The 18,150-nt window shown below is 47.4% G+C and overlaps 1 protein-coding gene across 6 annotated transcripts in view; it reads right to left on the bottom strand.

Annotated features, from left to right (window-relative positions):
• The window catches only part of LOC140420877 (interferon-inducible GTPase 5-like), a 52,918-nt gene extending 40,269 nt beyond the window's left edge, over positions 1-12,649 (bottom strand). For 2 of the 6 annotated variants that reach the window (XM_072504981.1, XM_072504982.1), the window contains exons 1-2: positions 12,461-12,648; positions 12,103-12,279 (exon numbers count right to left, since the gene is read on the bottom strand). Coding sequence is in view for 2 of the 6 variants with exons in the window: in XM_072504978.1 (XP_072361079.1) it covers positions 4,010-4,034 (25 nt within the window). In the remaining 4 variants the exon portion in view is untranslated. The other 4 variants (XM_072504978.1, XM_072504977.1, XR_011946627.1 and 1 more) reach the window with 4 other exon arrangements.
• Positions 12,650-18,150: the final 5,501 nt, after the last annotated feature.

Genomic DNA, 18,150 nt, shown 5'->3' with positions numbered 1-18,150 from the left:
ATGTTCCGCTGCTACAATGGAAAATTTCAACGTGTGAATTCTGTTTTTCAAATTGACATCGAGTTCACATGCTGCGAACATCGCAATTTCATTTCCGTTGTAGTCTCTTAACAATATTGTTTTGTTTACTCCCTGCAGTTTAATTCTCAGCTCCTTTAAATCTGATAAATTGATGAGGTTGGCCCTCGCACCTGTGTCGAGTTTGAATGTTGCAGTCTACCCGAGTTCCTCCTCACTAGTGTGGGAGCTGATATTCCATGACTTTCACAGATTGAACAATTGGAATATACCCTTGGGTCCATGAAGATTATGAAACAGGGATTGAAGAGAAAGATTCCAGGAAGATTAAAGTCAAAGGGACAACAGGAACTGGAATTTAAACAGGGTACTGTGTATTGTAATTCAAGTCAAAGGCAGAGAAAGGTCTCACAGTATCATGGAAAGATAAAGGGCTGGATTCTCCATTTGGGAGACCAAGTGCTGACGCCAGCGGAGCATATGTGGACTTTCGCGCCGAATGCAACTTCCACGTGCCAAAAAACGCACAGAGAATGACAGGGTCCCGGGCCATGCATAAGCACGGCTGGCAACCTAAACCGGTCATGGCATACAACAATGAGCAGGTTGTGCGCGACCCAGCCCGCCAACCGTGATCCCACAGCCCACCCCCTGGAAACCCCCCACCAGTCCACCCAGCCCTAGCAGAAGCCCACCCTGCCTGCGGCAATGATCCCGGCTGAGTGTGGCAGCGCTGGACATAGTCCGCTGCTGGCACGCCAGATTCCCGCACGGTTGGGACCGTGCCGTCGAGAACTCGGCCCATCGGGGGGCGTAGCCGGCCGATGACGCGCCAACGCCGTTGAGCTGGTGCGCGGCGCGTGTCAGTATGATACCAGATTGGAGGGGGCGGAGCATGGCAGATCAGTGTCAAACCTGTGCCGGCCCTGATTCCTGCGTCAGAATCCATTCTCCGCCCGATCGCCGATCTCGATTTCGACGTCGGCGACAGAGAATCCCGCCCAAGTGTTTTCAAATCATGGGATGTGAACTGGATGAATGAGTTGTTCCATTATCTGAAGGTGGGAGAGAAGGCAGCAAGGCAATGGAGAAGAGAGGAGAGTATGGGGGCAGGAATTCCTGAGAGGAGAAAATTCCCACCTCAATTACACTGTTAAATTGGATTTCATGTTCCAATAGGAGTGGAACTGAAGAGAATTTAATTGAGGGAAATGGAGACCAGCAGGATATGGGAGAACAGGGAAAGTGAGGGACAGAGGGAAAGAAGGTAATGATGGGTCCGATTCTCCGACCTCGCTCCACTCTCGCTTGAGTAAAACAAGGTTGGTGAATAACGGGAAGGCTGAAAATGAGAATCGTTCCAGGCACCGAACAGTTTGCGGTACTCCTTTAGACAAAATTGGGATCTCGCCGTAGCATGGCAAAAAGCCAATTATCACCACTTGAGCCGTATTTCCACAATTAACGAGGGGGACCCCATATCCAGTGTCCTCACCTGATTCATCGGCCTCCCCAGCAAGTGGTCACGTTGGCACCGATTAGTACTCATTTTGAAAAACATGAACCTGGCCGAAGAGTTGCTGCGGGGAGCCGAGAAGGTGAGTAGCCATCTTTGCTGCTTCCCCATTGCATGGTGGTGGGGTGGGGGTCGCTCGGCTGTGGGGGTTGGGGCTGCCTTCGCAAGGGTGGGCCATGATGGGAGGTTGGGAAGGAGGCACTAGGGGGCAACTGCGTGCGGCACCACTATGTCAACCCCTGGATCCTGTGTACCCATTCCGGGGGAAACCCTTGTCCCTGACTGTCTGCCCCCAGACCACTCATAACCCCCACCATCTGCCGAGGCATCTGGCAGTGCGGGTGAAGGCTATTGCTTATAGGGAATTAGCAAACGTGGTTAAGTGAGCATTTTGCACAATCCAAGTGGATTCCATGGGTGTGCGCAACATGTAGCATGTGGGAGTCATTGCCCAGCATTCTGATCAGACCATGATGTCTAAACAGTGCAGGAGACAAGACCACACATGCAGCAGCCAACATCCATACACCCAGGGGATGGTACACAGCTCTGGATCATGATCGCAGCCGGGGGGTGGGTGAGTGCAACGGGTAGGGGACCAGCTCCCAGTTCAGGTGAAGTTATGAGCGGGTGTCTGAGATTCAGGGTCTAGGGTCCATTGAGGGCAGCCCGCTGCAGCCTGGAGTGTGTGGGCAGGGCATTCCGGGTGTGGGGGAGGAGGAATCAATGGGGGAATGGAGAGTCCTGGGGTGGCAGCCACTGCTGTTTCTCTGTCTAACAGCCTAGCCCAATGCCTTACAGATATTCAACACTATGGACAGTATTTTGGACCCCACAGAACAGGCGCGAGTGGTGCTGCTGCTAGGCTGGGCAGCCAGACCGGAGACAGCGGTAGCAGCAGCGTCTGCAAATGCTCAAGGCAGCGGCTCATGTGCCGGAACTCGCAGCACACCCTGAGGACCCAGCAGCCCGTGAGGGACCTGTAGTGATCTGTATATCTGATGGTGTATGAAGGGTTAACAACTGCATCATAGTGTTAGATGATGCCACTAGATGGTAGCACTAGATTCAGGTATATAAACTGAACCTGGAAGATCCTCCCTCTCTTTGAACCAGGAGTGTCTAGACAGCAGAGATATAGCTGAGATATAGAGAGATATAGCTTAGTTGGCACGTGTAGTTAAACATAGTTAATATTTCTTTTGATTTACTTTATCATCAGTTTTTGTTCTGTAGAGTGAACAAACTCATTAGTATTTATATTCATTATTCATTCAACGTAATTTGCTTTAAATTGGAGATTGGTAGTTTCATTTATATCTAACCATCAGACCATTTTGGAAGTAAAGCAAACAGTAACGACGTATTACGATCACATAATATAACATGGTACCAGGTTTTGGCTTCAGTAAACTAGCTAGAGTGATATAATTAGATCAGAAAAAGAAAACCGTAGCAGCTGTTCAACTGGAGAAGCATCGCAACAAATGAATCCTTCGAAGACATACGCCTCGATGGACCACGCACAAGCTCCACATCACCAAAGGATGATCGGTAATTTGAATGCAAATTGGAACTGTTTAATCAGCAATTTCAAATATATGTGGAAGCTGCAGACTTAACTAATGCAACTGATGCTTGTAAAATTGCATTGCTCTTAACAATGGCAGGACAGCGTGCAATTGAAAAAGACAACTCCTTTCAGTACTCTGCTGGTCAGGACAAAGCTAAATTTGATGTTATTAAAAGTAAATTCGACGATCACTGCAAGATCCAAACAAAGGTGACATTTGAACACTTCATTTTACATAAGAGATTGCAAAAACAGGGGAATCGTTTACGAACTTTGTGACAGACTTAAAACTTCTAGCTCAATCCTGTAACTTTGCAGCACTGCATGATTCTTTAATTCGTGACCAGGTTGCATTTGGGATAAATGATGAGCCCCTCAGAGAAAGACTTTTGAGACAACAAGATTTAACGTCAGAAATAGCGATTGAAAAATGCCGAGCACATCAGCAAAGTAAGAATCAGTACCAAGAGTATTATATCCGTGAAAAAGACGCGAAAATCCACCACAAGGTTTAGTGTGTAAAAATGGTGTCGCAAAAGATGAAGAAGCATGTTTCAGATGGCAACCACCTTGCACACGTGCACTAAAGCCCTGCACATGCGCATTTGTGAAAAATTGCGAGACGGACGAAAGCCGATCTGCGCATGCCCGAAGATGTGTTGTGCGTCATGACGTCAACGTCATGACGTGTTCTTAATGTGGAACCTCCCACTTAAAGAAGAAATGTCCAGCACATGGTAAACAATGCTCTAAATGTGGCAAATTAAATCATTTTGCTGCACAGTGCAGTTCTTCGCTCGCATTTGAACCTGCTAAACAAAACTACAGGCAGATTAATGTCCCCAGTATCAAATCACAAGAAAAAGAAGAGAATTTATCATCCGATACTGACAATTACTCACTGGAAAACATGTTCTTTGTTGGCATAATGGAGATGTGTGAAGAATCCAATGAAACAACAAACGATCCTAAACAAATTAATTAAGTAAATTTTAATAATGAATGGAACACAGTCGTACAAGTTAACAACTGCCCAATTCTGTTTAAATTGGACACTGGCGCTTCAGTTAACCTGCTCTCAAGGCTGGATCTCAACAAGCTTCAAGATGGACCTGAGATACTTCCAGCAGCCTGCAGACTGAAAGACTATAACGGCAACTTGATTTCTTCAATAGGGTCATGCCATTTAAAAATCTCCAATAAACAAATGGAAAAGATCTTAAGATTTGAGATTGTCAAGAGTGACAAATTTTCATTTCTAGGTGCACAAGCATTTAAAGAATTGCGTGTCTCGTGCAGCATATTTATTTAGCGACCGCATCTACACCACTATTGGATGATGATATCCAATGCATTTTGAATCAATATCTTGATGTTTTCAGAGGCATGGGTACACTACCATTCCAATATAAAATCCTATTAAGGAAGGATGCCAAGCCAGTGGGACATCCGCCTAGGAGAATTCCTACTCCTTTGTGAGAAAGATTGAAGCAAGAACTAGACCGACTTCAGAACCAAAGGATAATCTCATGAGTCACTAAACCGACTGACCGGGTCAGTTCACTGGTTTGCGTTTAAAAACTGTCCGGTGATCTACGCATCTGCATTGATTACAAGGACCTCAATAAGAACAAAAGAAGTGAACGCTATCCCATACCAAAGCACGAGGAGGTCACAACTGAGATGGCGAATGAGATGGCGAATGCACGCATCTTTAAAAAGTTAGACGCATCACAGGGATTTTGTCAAATGCAACTTGACGACTCGAGCAGACAACTCTGCACATTTAACACGCCCTTTGGAAGATTTTGTTTCAATCGTATGCCTTTAGGTATTGTAGAAGGGACTTTAGTTGGCAGATTAGTTACGTTAATACCCTGCATTCATTTTAACCAGCTGCTTGACTATATTTCATGGAAATAGGCACTTGGCAAAGCATGATGGATATTTAGCCTTATTTCAGTCAAGAAGTTCTGTATGAAATAGTCAGAAGGTCATACAATGTAAACAAGCGTTCAGCTGCACATTAGTTTGCTTGATGTGGAGATGCCGGCGTTGGACTGGGGTGAGCACAGTACGAAGTCTTACAACACCAGGTTAAAGTCCAACAGGTTTGTTTCGATGTCACTAGCTTTCGGAGCGCTGCTCCTTCCTCAGGTGACAGCATACAATTATTATTTTTCTTAGGCAAGGAACCCAAGACCTGTTATTAAAATCTAACTCCGGCCTGCTCGGTTTTCTGTCACTTGCTAATCTAAAGAATGCTTTCTGTCCTAGATATTGCTTACTGTATCATATAAATTGCCTGCCTTTACCTCTGTAAAGTGGGAACATTTGGAATTACTGTAGTCCCTTCAACTCCCCACGAACTTCGTGTTTAATTAAAGGACCTTTGGTGAAAACTCAAAGTGCTGACGTATAATTTCTTCAACAAATTGACGTAGTCGTGCAGTTTCCCAAATTTAAAGGGAAGTGAACCCTGAAATGAATCTCGAAACAGGACTCTCTCAGCTGAAAGGGAGAAAGCCATAGCGTGACCCCAGCTGAAAGGGGGGTCCGCCGCTTGGCAGCCTTAATTACTGGCCAGTGACTCATGCTAATGAGAGTTATCCTAATTAATAAATTAACTATAGCTGCATGAGAAGAACAAAGGTGCCTTAGAGACTAAAAAAAACTGAACAATCAACAGCAAAAGGACTGATACAAGTGAGCGCTCCTTGTAGTATTTGTTAATAATTTCCCGCGGTCCTTGTTGTTATATGTATATCCTCTAAAGTATTTTTCAGAAGGAACGATGAGCATTAAACTCGATGCCCCCTCACAGGTGGTCCCGAAGCCTCGGTAAAGATATCCGGAGCGAGAAAGAAGGTGAACTCCTGAAAGAAGACAGATAAGGGAGTCAAAATGAGTAAGAAAATGAAAAGAAACAATCATAAAGCAACGGAATGAGGTAGGAAAACCTTTATGTCCCCCATAGGAATCTAATAAAGCTGACCCCCCCTCTCAAAACAAAAAAACAGGGGAGTAAAAGAAATAGAAGATGAAGGTAAAAGCGTAACCGATGGGTTCCAGTTGGAAAGGGAATTCAGATTTGTCTGTAGCCGTGAGATAAGGTTAACGGTTAACTGTGATATTTGTGAGCTGTGAGAATCTGTAGTGTTTTGTTTAACCAATTAATTTTAGTCAAAGGATGAAGTGCTAAGTGGGCTGTATTTTTTTATCGTCTGTCATTGTGAGACCGAGATTATAACTTAAGTGATTTGTGTTGAGATTTCTCTAATGCACTGAAACATTGGAAATTAAAATCAGTTTAAAAGAAAGAAAATGTCTTTCCGAATAAAAGTAATTGAACATGAATAAGTTTTTAGATTACGTGAAAAGACGTAAATGGCATCATTCCAAGTTCTCCGCCCCTTTAGGTTCTGCAGGAAACATTAACGCACTGGTTACGAAGTAATCCTCTCTAAAACCAACTTTACCTACAAGCGAGCGCCAGCTGTCACCCTGCTACAGTCTTGCCTGCGCCCTCAGAAGCAGAACATATGTATGATCATGGCTGTTTACAATTGGTTGAAGCCACCATAACCCCTCGACCTGATTTATTGAGTCACCTACTAGACAATCCAGACATCATCTTTTTCACTGATGGGTCAGCAAACCGACCAAATGATATGACCCTCTTGGCCGGTTATGCAATAGTAACTCCATTCAAGGTAGTGGAAGCTTTTGCTCTGCCTTCGGGAACGTCTGCTCAAGCGGCCGAATAGTTTGCCCTTACTAAAGCATGTATTCTAGCTAAAAATAAAACAGTCAATATTTATACTGATTCATGATCCGCTTTGGGGTACTACATGATTTGGGCCAATTATGGAAAAACAGGGGATTCATGACTTCCTCCGACCAACCTATTAAACATGCTAAATTGGTTATAAATTTACGAGGTGCTGTTCAGCTGCCCAGCAAGATAGCCGTTTTAAAGTTTGAAGCGCATACTGCTGCAGACGATGAAGTCTCCAGTGGTAATAGATTTGCAGATAAAATAGTGAAGGAAGTGGCTCTCAAAGAGCAGCCACAACTACAAGCTGCTGCAGTTGAACTTCCGTCCACCATAACAGAACCAAAGTTAAAGCAGGCACAGGAGCAAGCCTCGCTACAGGAGCATCGCTCTTAGCTAAAAGTGGGTTGCTATCAAGACAATCATCAAATCTGGATCCATCCAAATACCCATGCAGCATGCCCCAGAAGTCTGTTTTTGCCACTATGTCGCCTTGCCCATGGGCAGGCTCATGTGGACAAAGGAGGAATGACACATGCCATATGTCAACAATGGTATGCTCGAGGTATTACGGTAACAATTGAAAAAGTAGCTCGCACATGGATGATTTGTCAAAGGAATAATTGGTGATCGTGGACATGTTTTCACGGTGGGTAGAGTCTTTTCCAACCAAAAGAGGTGATGCTAGGAATGGTTGAATTGGATGGAATAATTAAAACTGCAGTTACAAAAGTGTGTCAACAAAATGGGCTGCTATGGCCAGATGCCATACCCACAGTAATGTATGCCCTGAGAAATCAGTAATAAGGGTTTAACCCCGTATGAGATATTAATAGAACGTCCCATGACAACTGGAACTAAACCCCCAATGACTCCAGCAGAAGTAGCCTTAATATGGGCAGATGAGGCATCACTAAAATATGCCCAGGCCATGTGTGAAACCACTGAAAAAAAAAAATACATGAAAAGGTGAAACGCTGACCAGAAGAGAATGATGGCGCGACCAGTAAAGAGGTAGCAGAATGGGCTCTAAGACAAAATAGTACAGGACGTGGAGAAGATACACAGAATATGTTTGATTGTAGATTAGCTGGATACGATATGAATAGGTTTGAGGAATGGTGGGGGCCTAGGTTTAATGTAACAAGTCAACAGCCCTGATTGTACTGGAGTCCCAAAAGGAAGCAAATGCTTTAAGAATCATAAAACATATGGGACCCACTCAGTAGGCACGAGTCAGTGTGATCAGACCTTGAATTGGCAACCCCCTATGTTCCAGCTTACAGCTAAAGGATTATTCATCTTTGATTGGTCAGGAGTTGAAAATCAAACTAGTGGAGGCTCCTGGGAAGGGTATCCGATTAGACTAATGATGACTGATAGTAAAGGAAACGTGACTGCAGATTACAGCACGTATTTTATCTGTGGCCATAAGGTTTCTGGTTACCAGAAAATTGGGAAGGCTCCTGCTATTTGGGATACGTAGTCCCTTATGTGCATCACGCAGGACCATCCCCATCACAGGACGACACAAAGTATTGTGACATGGGCACAAATGCTGGGAATAATGAGACCACCATTAGGAATAGCCACTAATAAGACCATAAGACATAGGAGCGGAAATAAGGCCATTCGGCCCACCGAATCCGCTCCACCATTCAATTATGGCTGATTTCAAATCCATTTACCCGCTCTCTCTCCATAGCCCTTAATTCCTCGAGAAATCAAGAATTTATCAACTTCTGTCTTAAAGACACAACGTCCCGGCCTCCACCGCGCTCTGTGGCAATGAATTCCACAGGCCCACCACTCTCTGGCTGAAGAAATTTCTCCTCATCTCTGTTCTAAAGTGACTCCCTTTTATTCTAAGGCTGTGCCCCCGGGTCCTAGCCTCCCCTGCTATTGGAAACAACTTCCCTACGTCCACCCTATCTAAGCCATTCATTATCTTGTAAGTTTCTATTAGGTCTCCCCTCAACCTTCTGAAGTCCAATGAATATAATCCCAGGATCCTCAGACGTTCATAGTATGTTAGGCCTACCATTCCTGGGATCATCCGTGTGAATCTCCGCTGGACCTGCTCCAGTGCCAATATGTCCTTCCTGAGGTGTGGGGCCCAAAATTGCTCACAGTATTCTAAATGAGGCCTAACTAGTGCTTTATAAAGCTTCAGAAGTACATCCCTGCTTTTATATTCCAAGTCTCTTGAGATAAATTACAACATTGCATTTGCTTTCTTAATTATGGACTCAACCTGCAGGTTTACCTTGACTCCTGGACTAGGACTCCCAAGTCCCTTTGCACTTCAGCATTATGAATTTCCCACGCTGTTTTCAATGCCCCGGCTGTCTCTCCTCCCGCGCTGTTTTCACTGTGCCGGCTGTCTCTCCTCCCGCGCTGTCTTCACTGTGCCGGCTGTCTCTCCTCCCGCGCTGTTTTCGCTGTGCCGGCTGTCTCTCCTCCCGTGCTGTCTTCACTGTGCCGGCTGTCTCTCCTCCCGCGCTGTTTTCACTGTGCCGGCTGTCTCTGCTCCCGCACTGTTTTCACTGTCCCGGCTGTCTCTCCTCCCACGCAGGTTTCAATGTCCCGGCTGTCTCTCCTCCCCCGCTGTTTTCAATGTCCCGGCTGTCTCTCCTCCCGCGCTGTTTTCACTGTGCCGGCTGTCTCTCCTCCCGGGCTGTTTTCACTGTGCCGGCTGTCTCTCCTCCCGCGCTGTTTTCAATGTCCCGGCTTTCTCTCCTCTCGCGCTGTTTTCAATGTCCCGGCTGTCTCTCCTCCCGCGCTGTTTTCACTGTGCCGGCTGTCTCTCCTCTCGCGCTGTTTTCACTGTCCCGGCTGTCTCTCCTCTCGCGCTGTTTTCACTGTGCCGGCTGTCTCTCCTCTAGCGCTGTTTTCACTGTCCCGGCTGTCTCTCCTCCCGCGCTGTTTTCAATGTCCCGGCTGTCTCTCCTCCCGCGCTGTTTCCACTGTGCCGGCTGTCTCTCCTCCCGCGCTGTTTTCACTGTGCCGGCTGTCTCTCCTCCCGCGCTGTTTTCAATGTGCCGGCTGTCTCTCCTCCCGCGCTGTTTTCACTGTGCCGGCTGTCTCTCCTCCCGTGCTGTTTCACTGACTCTCTTCCCGCGCTGTTTTCAATGTCCCGGCTGTCTCTCCTCTCGCGCTGTTTTCAATGTCCCGGCTGTCTCTCCTCCCGCGCTGTTTTCAATGTCCCGGCTGTCTCTCCTCCCGGGCTGTTTTCAATGTCCCGGCTGTCTCTCCTCCCGCGCTGTTTTCAATGTCCCGGCTGTCTCTCCTCCCGCGCTGTTTTCACTGTGTTTTCACTGTGCCGGCAGTCTCTCCTCCCGCGCTGTTTCACTGTCTCTCCTCCCGCGCTGTTTTCACTGTGCCGGCTGTCTCTCCTCCCGCGCTATTTTCACTGTGCCGGCTGTCTCTCCTCCCGAGCTGTTTTCTCTCTGCCAGCTGTCTCTCCTCCCGCGCTGTTTTCACTGTGCCGGCTGTCTCTCCTCTCGCGCTGTTTTGAATGTCCCGGCTGTCTCTCCTCTCGCGCTGTTTTCACTGTGCCGGCTGTCTCTCCTCCCGCGCTGTTTTCACTGTGCCGGCTGTCTCTCCTCTCGCGCTGTTTTGAATGTCCCGGCTGTCTCTCCTCTCGCGCTGTTTTCACTGTGCCGGCTGTCTCTCCTCCCTCGCTGTTTTCACTTTCCCGACTATCTCTCCTCCCGCGCTGTTTTCACTGTCCCGGCTGTCTCTCCTCCCGCGCTGTTTTCGCTCTCCCGGCTGTCTCTCCTCCCGTGCTGTTTTCACTGTCCCGGCTGTCTCTCCTCTCGCGCTGTTTTGAATGTCCCGGCTGTCTCTCCTCCCGCGCTGTTTTCGCTCTCCCGGCTGTCTCTCCTCTCGCGCTGTTTTCAATGTCCCGGCTGTCTCTCCTCCCGCGCTGTTTTCAATGTCCCGGCTGTCTCTCCTCCCGCGCTGTTTTCACTGTGCCGGCTGTCTCTCCTCCCGCGCTGTTTTCACTGTCCCGGCTGTCTCTCCTCCCGCGCTGTTTTGAATGTCCCGGCTGTCTCTCCTCCCGCGCTGTTTTCACTGTCCCGGCTGTCTCTCCTCCCGCGCTGTTTTCACTGTCCCGGCTGTCTCTCCTCCCGCTCTGTTTTCGCTCTCCCGGCTGTCTCTCCTCCCGTGCTGTTTTCACTGTGCCGGCTGTCTCTCCTCCCGCGCTGTTTGCACTGTCCCGGCTGTCTCTCCTCCCGCGCTGTTTTCACTGTGCCGGCTGTCTCTCCTCCCGCGCTGTTTTCACTGTGCCGGCTGTCTCTCCTCCCGCGCTGTTTTCAATGTCCTGGCTGTCTCTCCTCCCGCGCTGTTTTCACTGTCCCGGCTGTCTCTCCTCCCGCGCTGTTTTCACTGTGCCGGCTGTCTCTCCTCCCGCGCTGTTTTCAATGTCCCGGCTGTCTGTCCTCCCGCTCTGTTTTCGCTCTCCCGGCTGTTTCTCCTCTTGCGCTGTTTTCACTGTGCCGGCTGTCTCTCCTCCCGCGCTGTTTTCACTGTGCCGGCTGTCTCTCCTCTCGCGCTGTTTTCAATGTCCCGGCTGTCTCTCCTCCCGCGCTGTTTTCAGTGTCCCGGCTCACTCGCCTCTCGCGCTGTTTTCAATGTCCCGGCTGTCTCTCCTCTCGCGCTGTCTTCACTGTGCCGGCTGTCTCTCCTCCCGCGCTGTTTTCACTGTCCCGGCTGTCTCTCCACCCGCGCTGTTTTCACTGTCCCGGCTGTCTCTCCTCCCGCGCTGTCTTCACTGTGCCGGCTGTCTCTCCTCCCGCGCTGTTTTCACTGTCCCGGCTGTCTCTCCTCCCAGGAGAGGTCTCCTCGCACGGCGCCGAGGTCCCAGGTTTGATCCCGTCTCTGGGTTACTGTCTTTGTGGAGTTTGCACATTCTCTCCGTGTTTGCATGGGTTTCACCCCCACAACCCAAAAGTTGTGCAGGGTAGCTGGTTTGGCCACGCTAAATTGCCCCTTAATTGAAAAAAAAAAGGATTTGGGTACTCTAAATTTTTTATTTTTTTTAAAGAAATTCATATTTTGAATAGATCCCAGATTAGAAGGGGAAAAGGACATTCAGCAAATCACTTTACACATCATTAAAGCTGAGCTGTAATTTAATTTAAAGTTGTGACTATGGTTCTTTCTCATAATTTTGATAACTTTATTCAGTTTGTAGTTTGATTTCTTGCCACTTACCTGCACTGCTTCCTTGATGGAGAAGAGTTTACCAGTGAAGTTCTCACACTGACAACACCTTAATCCAGAGTGACTGGTTACTGCTGCTTCTCTCTCTCACTCACACCAGCCGCAATGAGGAACCGATCCAATAACACAGCCTTTTATAGCGGTGGACAGACTCCTGAACACTGTACACTAAAGAAAATAAATTCATATTTTGAACAGATCCCAGATTAGAAGGGGAAACGGACATTCAGAAAATCACTTTAAACATCATTGAAGCTGAGCTGTAATTTAATTTAAAGTTGTGAATATGATTCTTTCTCATAATTTTGATAACTTTATTCAGTTTGTAGTTTGATTTCTTGCCACTTACCTGCACTGCTTCCTTGATGGAGAAGAGTTTACCAGTGAAGTTCTCACACTGACAACACCTTAATCCAGAGTGACTGGTTACTGCTGCTTCTCTCTCTCACTCACACCAGCCGCAATGAGGAACCGATCCAATAACACAGCCTTTTATAGCAGTGGACAGACTCCTGTACACTGTCAAATGGGAATCAAGCACAGTGGAAGGTCATTTGTTGCCAGGGAGATTATATTTTTACAGTTTCTGATTCCCAGATGTCTATATTTAGATAGTTACTCTGGATACAGAATCAGTGAATCATGGACGTGCATTTTGTGATTGTTGGGAGTTAGTGAGCCCAGAAGTGCATGTACAATCTGCTCCAGGGTGAGAGCGCATTGTCCCAGTGATTTCATGTTGGGCCGTCCAGCGTGCAACACATCCTGAGATAGGCCGGGGGAAACAGGAGGGGCAGGGTCACGTTGGGCACTGGGTCCAATGGGAACCTGGTGTGGGCTTTAAATCGCTGCAGGCAGGATACTGAAGGCTGCTAGGGGTTGTGGGAAAGGAGATCAGAACATCCTCCACTAGATCAAAGGAAAAATATCTGCAGCTTTAATGGCCTTAACACCCAATGCCGGAGGGCAAGTCCGGTGGGCACTTCACCTGCAGTGTCCTGCCTGCAATGTTTTTATGACCTCAGAAGGTTCATACAAATTTATGGTTCATTCACTTATGTTGGAACTCTGAGGCCTGTGGGACTGGCAAGAAATGACTGAGCACTCGCCCAGGGTATCGTAACATGCTCCACGTACTGTTGAGCAAGGAGCAGGAATGGTGCTTGGGTGCTTCTCAGGATGAGGCATTCATTGCCATTAAGATGCGTCTGTCTTCAAAGCAACTTCTTACACATGGTAATCTGGCTAGGCCTCCAATTTTAACATGTGATGCTTCCCCTTATAGCATCGGGACGGGGCTAGCCCATGGATGGGACAATGGCATGGAATGCCCCGTTGCATTCATTTCAAGGACCCTGGCGGATGGCGATTGCTGTCCCAGGCAGATAAAGAAGGAGGCTTTGGCTGTGATTTTTGGCATTGAGAAGTTCCATCAGTATGTGCATGGTCAACAGGAGAAGCTCCCAGAGGTTCTTCGGTCTTTCACCCAGATGTTCTCCGAGTTCAGTTTGGAGGATGCCGTTATATTTTGGGGCATTCGGGTGGTCATCCCCCCGCAGGGTCAGGAAGCACGACTACAGGACATGGCCACTGGGGACTTGGAAAATGAAAATGTTGGCCCGGACTTATTGTTGGCCTGGTGTAGATGGGGACATTGAGAGAGTTGTGAAAAGCAGCCTGGTGTGCCAGGAACTCCCATCAATGACCCTTGGTAATGGCTCGGACGCCGATGGGTTCGCCTCCATGTGGATTTTACGGGACGTTCATGGGGTCCATGTTCCTGGTGGTGATGGATGCCCACTCGAATTGGTTGGAAATGTGCAGGTTAATCTCCGCGACATCCAGGGCCATGATTGAGAAGCACCGGGGGGCTTTTTGCACCCATGGGATCCCGGTAGTCCTCGTGATGGACAATGGTACGCAGTTCACTGGTGAGGGGTTTGTTATGTTTATGTGGAGAAACAACATTTGGTGTATTCGGACTGTCCCATATATCATTCCTCATCCAATGGAGTAGCAGAACAGGCAGTCCAGACTTTCAAATGGGGCTTGAAGAAGCAACAGATTGTGTCTATAGACACATAGTTGGTGAGTTTCCTGTTTAATTGTCGTACGATGCCGCATGTGATGACAGGGATCGTTACTGCAGAGGTATTGATGGTCGACATCTCAGGACTCTGCTGAGTTTGACTTTTCCAAGCCTCATTGCCAAAGTCGAGCAGCAAGAGGAATCACAGAAAAGACACGACGGTTTGAGGCCGCCGGAGTGGGCATTTCACATTGGGGATATGATATTTGCATTCTGGTTTCCAGGGGTATTACTGGAACAGATGGGCCCGGTCTTGTATAAAGTGTGGGTCAGGGGAAGATCCTAAAAAACATTTGGACCAATTAACCAGGTGTGAGCCCACAAGTCAGGGCGTCTGACCGGCAGTGGCACCCATTTTGCTGTACCAAGAGCTGCCCCTCAGTCTGAGGGCCTTGCCGTCCGGGTTGCCATGCCAGGACATGCAAGAGGGTGATGACTCGGTTTCTGACGTAGACCCAGCAGTGCCATGCTGGCGGATGACATGTGTCCGGCACCAATGTCGCAGCAGTACCTCTTCAGCTGTCTGCCAGGAAACAGCTTTCTAATACTCGATTCACTTCACGCAACCCAGAGCCACCACAGGTGGAAATGCAGTTGCTGTTGAAGCGGCGCAGAAGGCAGCCTCCATTGGTGGCTGAAGGGGAACTTTGGACTTTGTGGGGGGGGGGCGTAAACCCCATGAGGACCATGGTACTGGACCTGGTATTGGGGAATGAGCCCGGCCAGGTGGTAGATGTTTCAGTAGGGGAGCATTTCGGTAACAGTGACCACAATTCAGTAAGTTTTAAAGTACTGGTGGACAAGGATAAGAGTGGTCCTAGGATGAATGTGCTAAATTGGGGGAAGGCTAATTATAACAATATTAGGCGGGAACTGAAGAACATAGATTGGGGGCGGATGTTTGAGGGCAAATCAACATCTGACATGTGGGAGGCTTTCAAGTATCAGTTGAAAGGAATTCAGGACCGGCATGTTCCTGTGAGGAAGAAGGATAAATACGGCAATATTCGGGAACCTTGGATAACAAGAGATATTGTAGGCCTCGTCAAAAAAGAAAAAGGAGGCATTTGTCAGGGCTAAAAGGCTGGGAACAGACGAAGTCTGCGTGGAATATAAGGAAAGTAGGAAGGAACTTAAGCAAGGAGTCAGGAGGGCTAGAAGGGGTCACGAAAAGTCATTGGCAAATAGGGTTAAGGAAAATCCCAAGGCTTTTTACACGTACATAAAAAGCAAGAGGGTAGCCAGGGAAAGGGTTGGCCCACTGAAGGATAGGAAAGGGAATCTATGTGTGGAGCCAGAGGAAATGGGCGAGGTACTAAATGAATACTTTGCATCAGTATTCACCAAAGAGAAGAAATTGGTAGATGTTGAGTCTGGAGAAGGGTGTGTAGATAGCCTGGGTCACATTGAGGTCCAAAAAGATGAGGTGTTGGGTGTCTTAAAAAATATTAAGGTAGATAAGTCCCCAGGGCCTGATGGGATCTACCCCAGAATACTGAAGGAGGCTGGAGAGGAAACTGGTGAGGCCTTAACAGAAATGTTTGGATCCTCACTGTCTTCAGGGGATGGCCCGGAGGACTGGAGAATAGCCAATGTTGTTCCTCTGTTTAAGAAGGGTAGCAAAGATAATCCAGGGAACTACAGGCCGGTGAGCCTTACTTCAGTGGTAGGGAAATTACTGGAGAGAATTCTTCGAGACAGGATCTACTCCCATTTGGAAGCAAATGGACGTATTAGTGAGAGGCAGCATGGGTTTGTGAAGGGGAGGTCGTGTCTCACTAATTTGATAGAGTTTTTCAAGGTTGTCTCTAAGATGATTGATGCAGGTAGGTCAGTGGATGTTGTCTATATGGACTTCAGTAAGGCCTTTGACAAGGTCCCTCATGGCAGACTAGTACAAAAGGTGAAGTCACACGGGATCAGGGGTGAGCTGGCAAGGTGGATACAGAACTGGTTAGGTCATAGAAGGCAGAGAGTAGCAATGGAAGGATGCTTTTCTAATTGTAGGGCTGTGACCAGTGGCGTTCCACAGGGATCAGTGCTGGGACCTTTGCTGTTTGTAGTATATATAAATGATTTGGAGGAAAATGTAACTGGTCTGATTAGTAAGTTTGCAGACGACACGAAGGTTGGTGGAATTGCGGATCGTGATGAGGACTGTCTGAGGATACAGCAGGATTTAGATTGTTTGGAGACTGTTGCCTGGTATGGAGGGCATTAGCTATGAGGAGCGGTTGAATAAACTCGGTTTGTTCTCACTGGAACGAAGAAGGTTGAGGTGCGACCTGATAGAGGTCTACAATATTATGAGGTGCATAGACAGAGTGGATAGTCAGAGGCTTTTCCCCGGGGTAGAGGGGTCAATTACTAGGGGGCATAGGCTTAAGGTGAGAGGAGCAAGGTTTAGAGTAGATGTACAAGGCAAGTTTTTTACGCAGAGGGTAGTGGATGCCTGGAACTCGCTACCGGAGGAGGTGGTGGAAGCAGGGACGATAGTGACATTTAAGGGGCATCTTGACAAATACATGAATAGGATGGGAATAGAGGGATACGGACCCAGGAAGTGTAGAAGATTGTAGTTTAGTCGGGCAGCATGGTCGGCACGGGCTTGGAGGGCCGAAGTGCCTGTTCCTGTGCTGTACATTTCTTTGTTCTTTGTTCTTTGGTCACTGTGTTGTTAGATGTAGAGGCTTGATCGTTCTTGTTTCTTGTTTTATGGTGTCTTTGCTAATCTACCTATTTTAGTTTTTATGGACAAAATCGTGGTACCATGTATTGTTCTCTGCCTTGCTCTAACCAGATGGCTTTGATGTGCAGTGGTGATCAGAGAACGAGTCTTGTAAACTAAAAAACCTATTTATTTAACACTACAATTGGATTCAACATTTATCCCTAAGAACTCACAGTTGATTAAACACACATAAACTATATTCATCTAAAATCTAACTCACTTACTGATTAACTACACTCATGCTCTCTCACTAATCTGCAGTACTCCTAGCTCAGCTCCTGCTCCTACCACCTACTCCAACCTCCTGTCCCACAAGGTTCAGCATCATCCCTTATATATTTCAACGATTAGCTCCCTCTACTGGCTGTCTGTACACATTTCATTAACCTTTCCATTACCTTCATGTATGATAATACCACAGTCACCATTCTGAATGCTTGGTAGCAAGATCCTCCCAGCCATTAAAATCAACACTGCTGTGCTTCAAGGAAAGCATCAGAGTGTCTTTGAAGTGTTTTATTTATCCATCCACAGAACGTTTGCCTTTTGGAAAACTGAGAGAACAGAATCTGGTGGGGAAGGACCGTCCAGGCACAGTATCAATCCATCACAGTTGATTTTGTAGGAGTTTTGTCTGAATCCTTGTGGAATGCAAATGGTATGTTGGCCTTCATAGTGAGAGGATTGAGTACAGGAGTGGGATGTTTTCCTACAATTGTATAGAGCATTGTTGGGGCCACACCCGGAGACATGTGTGCAGTTTTGGTGCACTTATCTGAGGAAGAATGTTCTTGCTATGAAGGGACTGCAGGGATAGTGATAATGATAATCGCTTATTGTCACAAGTAGGCTTCAATGAAGTTACTGTGAAAAGCCCCTAGTCGTCACATTCCGGCGCCTGTTCGGGGGGGCCGGTACGGGAACTGAACCCGAGCTGCTGGCATTTTTCTGCATTGCAAGCCAGCTATTTAACCCACTGTGCTAAACCAGCCCCGGTGAAGGTTTACCAGGCTGATTCCTGCGATGCTGGGACTGTCATATGAGGAGAGACTAAATTGGTTAGAAATATATTCATTGGAGTTTAGAAGAGTAAGAGGGGATCTCATAGAAACTTATAAAATTCTAACAGGATTGGACAGGGTAGATTCAGAAAGAATATTTCCGATGGCGGGAAAGTCCAGAACTAGGGGTCATAGTTTGAGGATAAGAGGTAATCTTT

The sequence above is a fragment of the Scyliorhinus torazame genome, chromosome 5 (assembly GCF_047496885.1).
Source record: "Scyliorhinus torazame isolate Kashiwa2021f chromosome 5, sScyTor2.1, whole genome shotgun sequence".
NCBI classification, from domain to species: Eukaryota; Metazoa; Chordata; class Chondrichthyes; order Carcharhiniformes; family Scyliorhinidae; genus Scyliorhinus; species Scyliorhinus torazame.
Note: the sequence above shows the minus strand (reverse complement) of the source record. Positions and strands in the feature narration are given on the sequence as shown.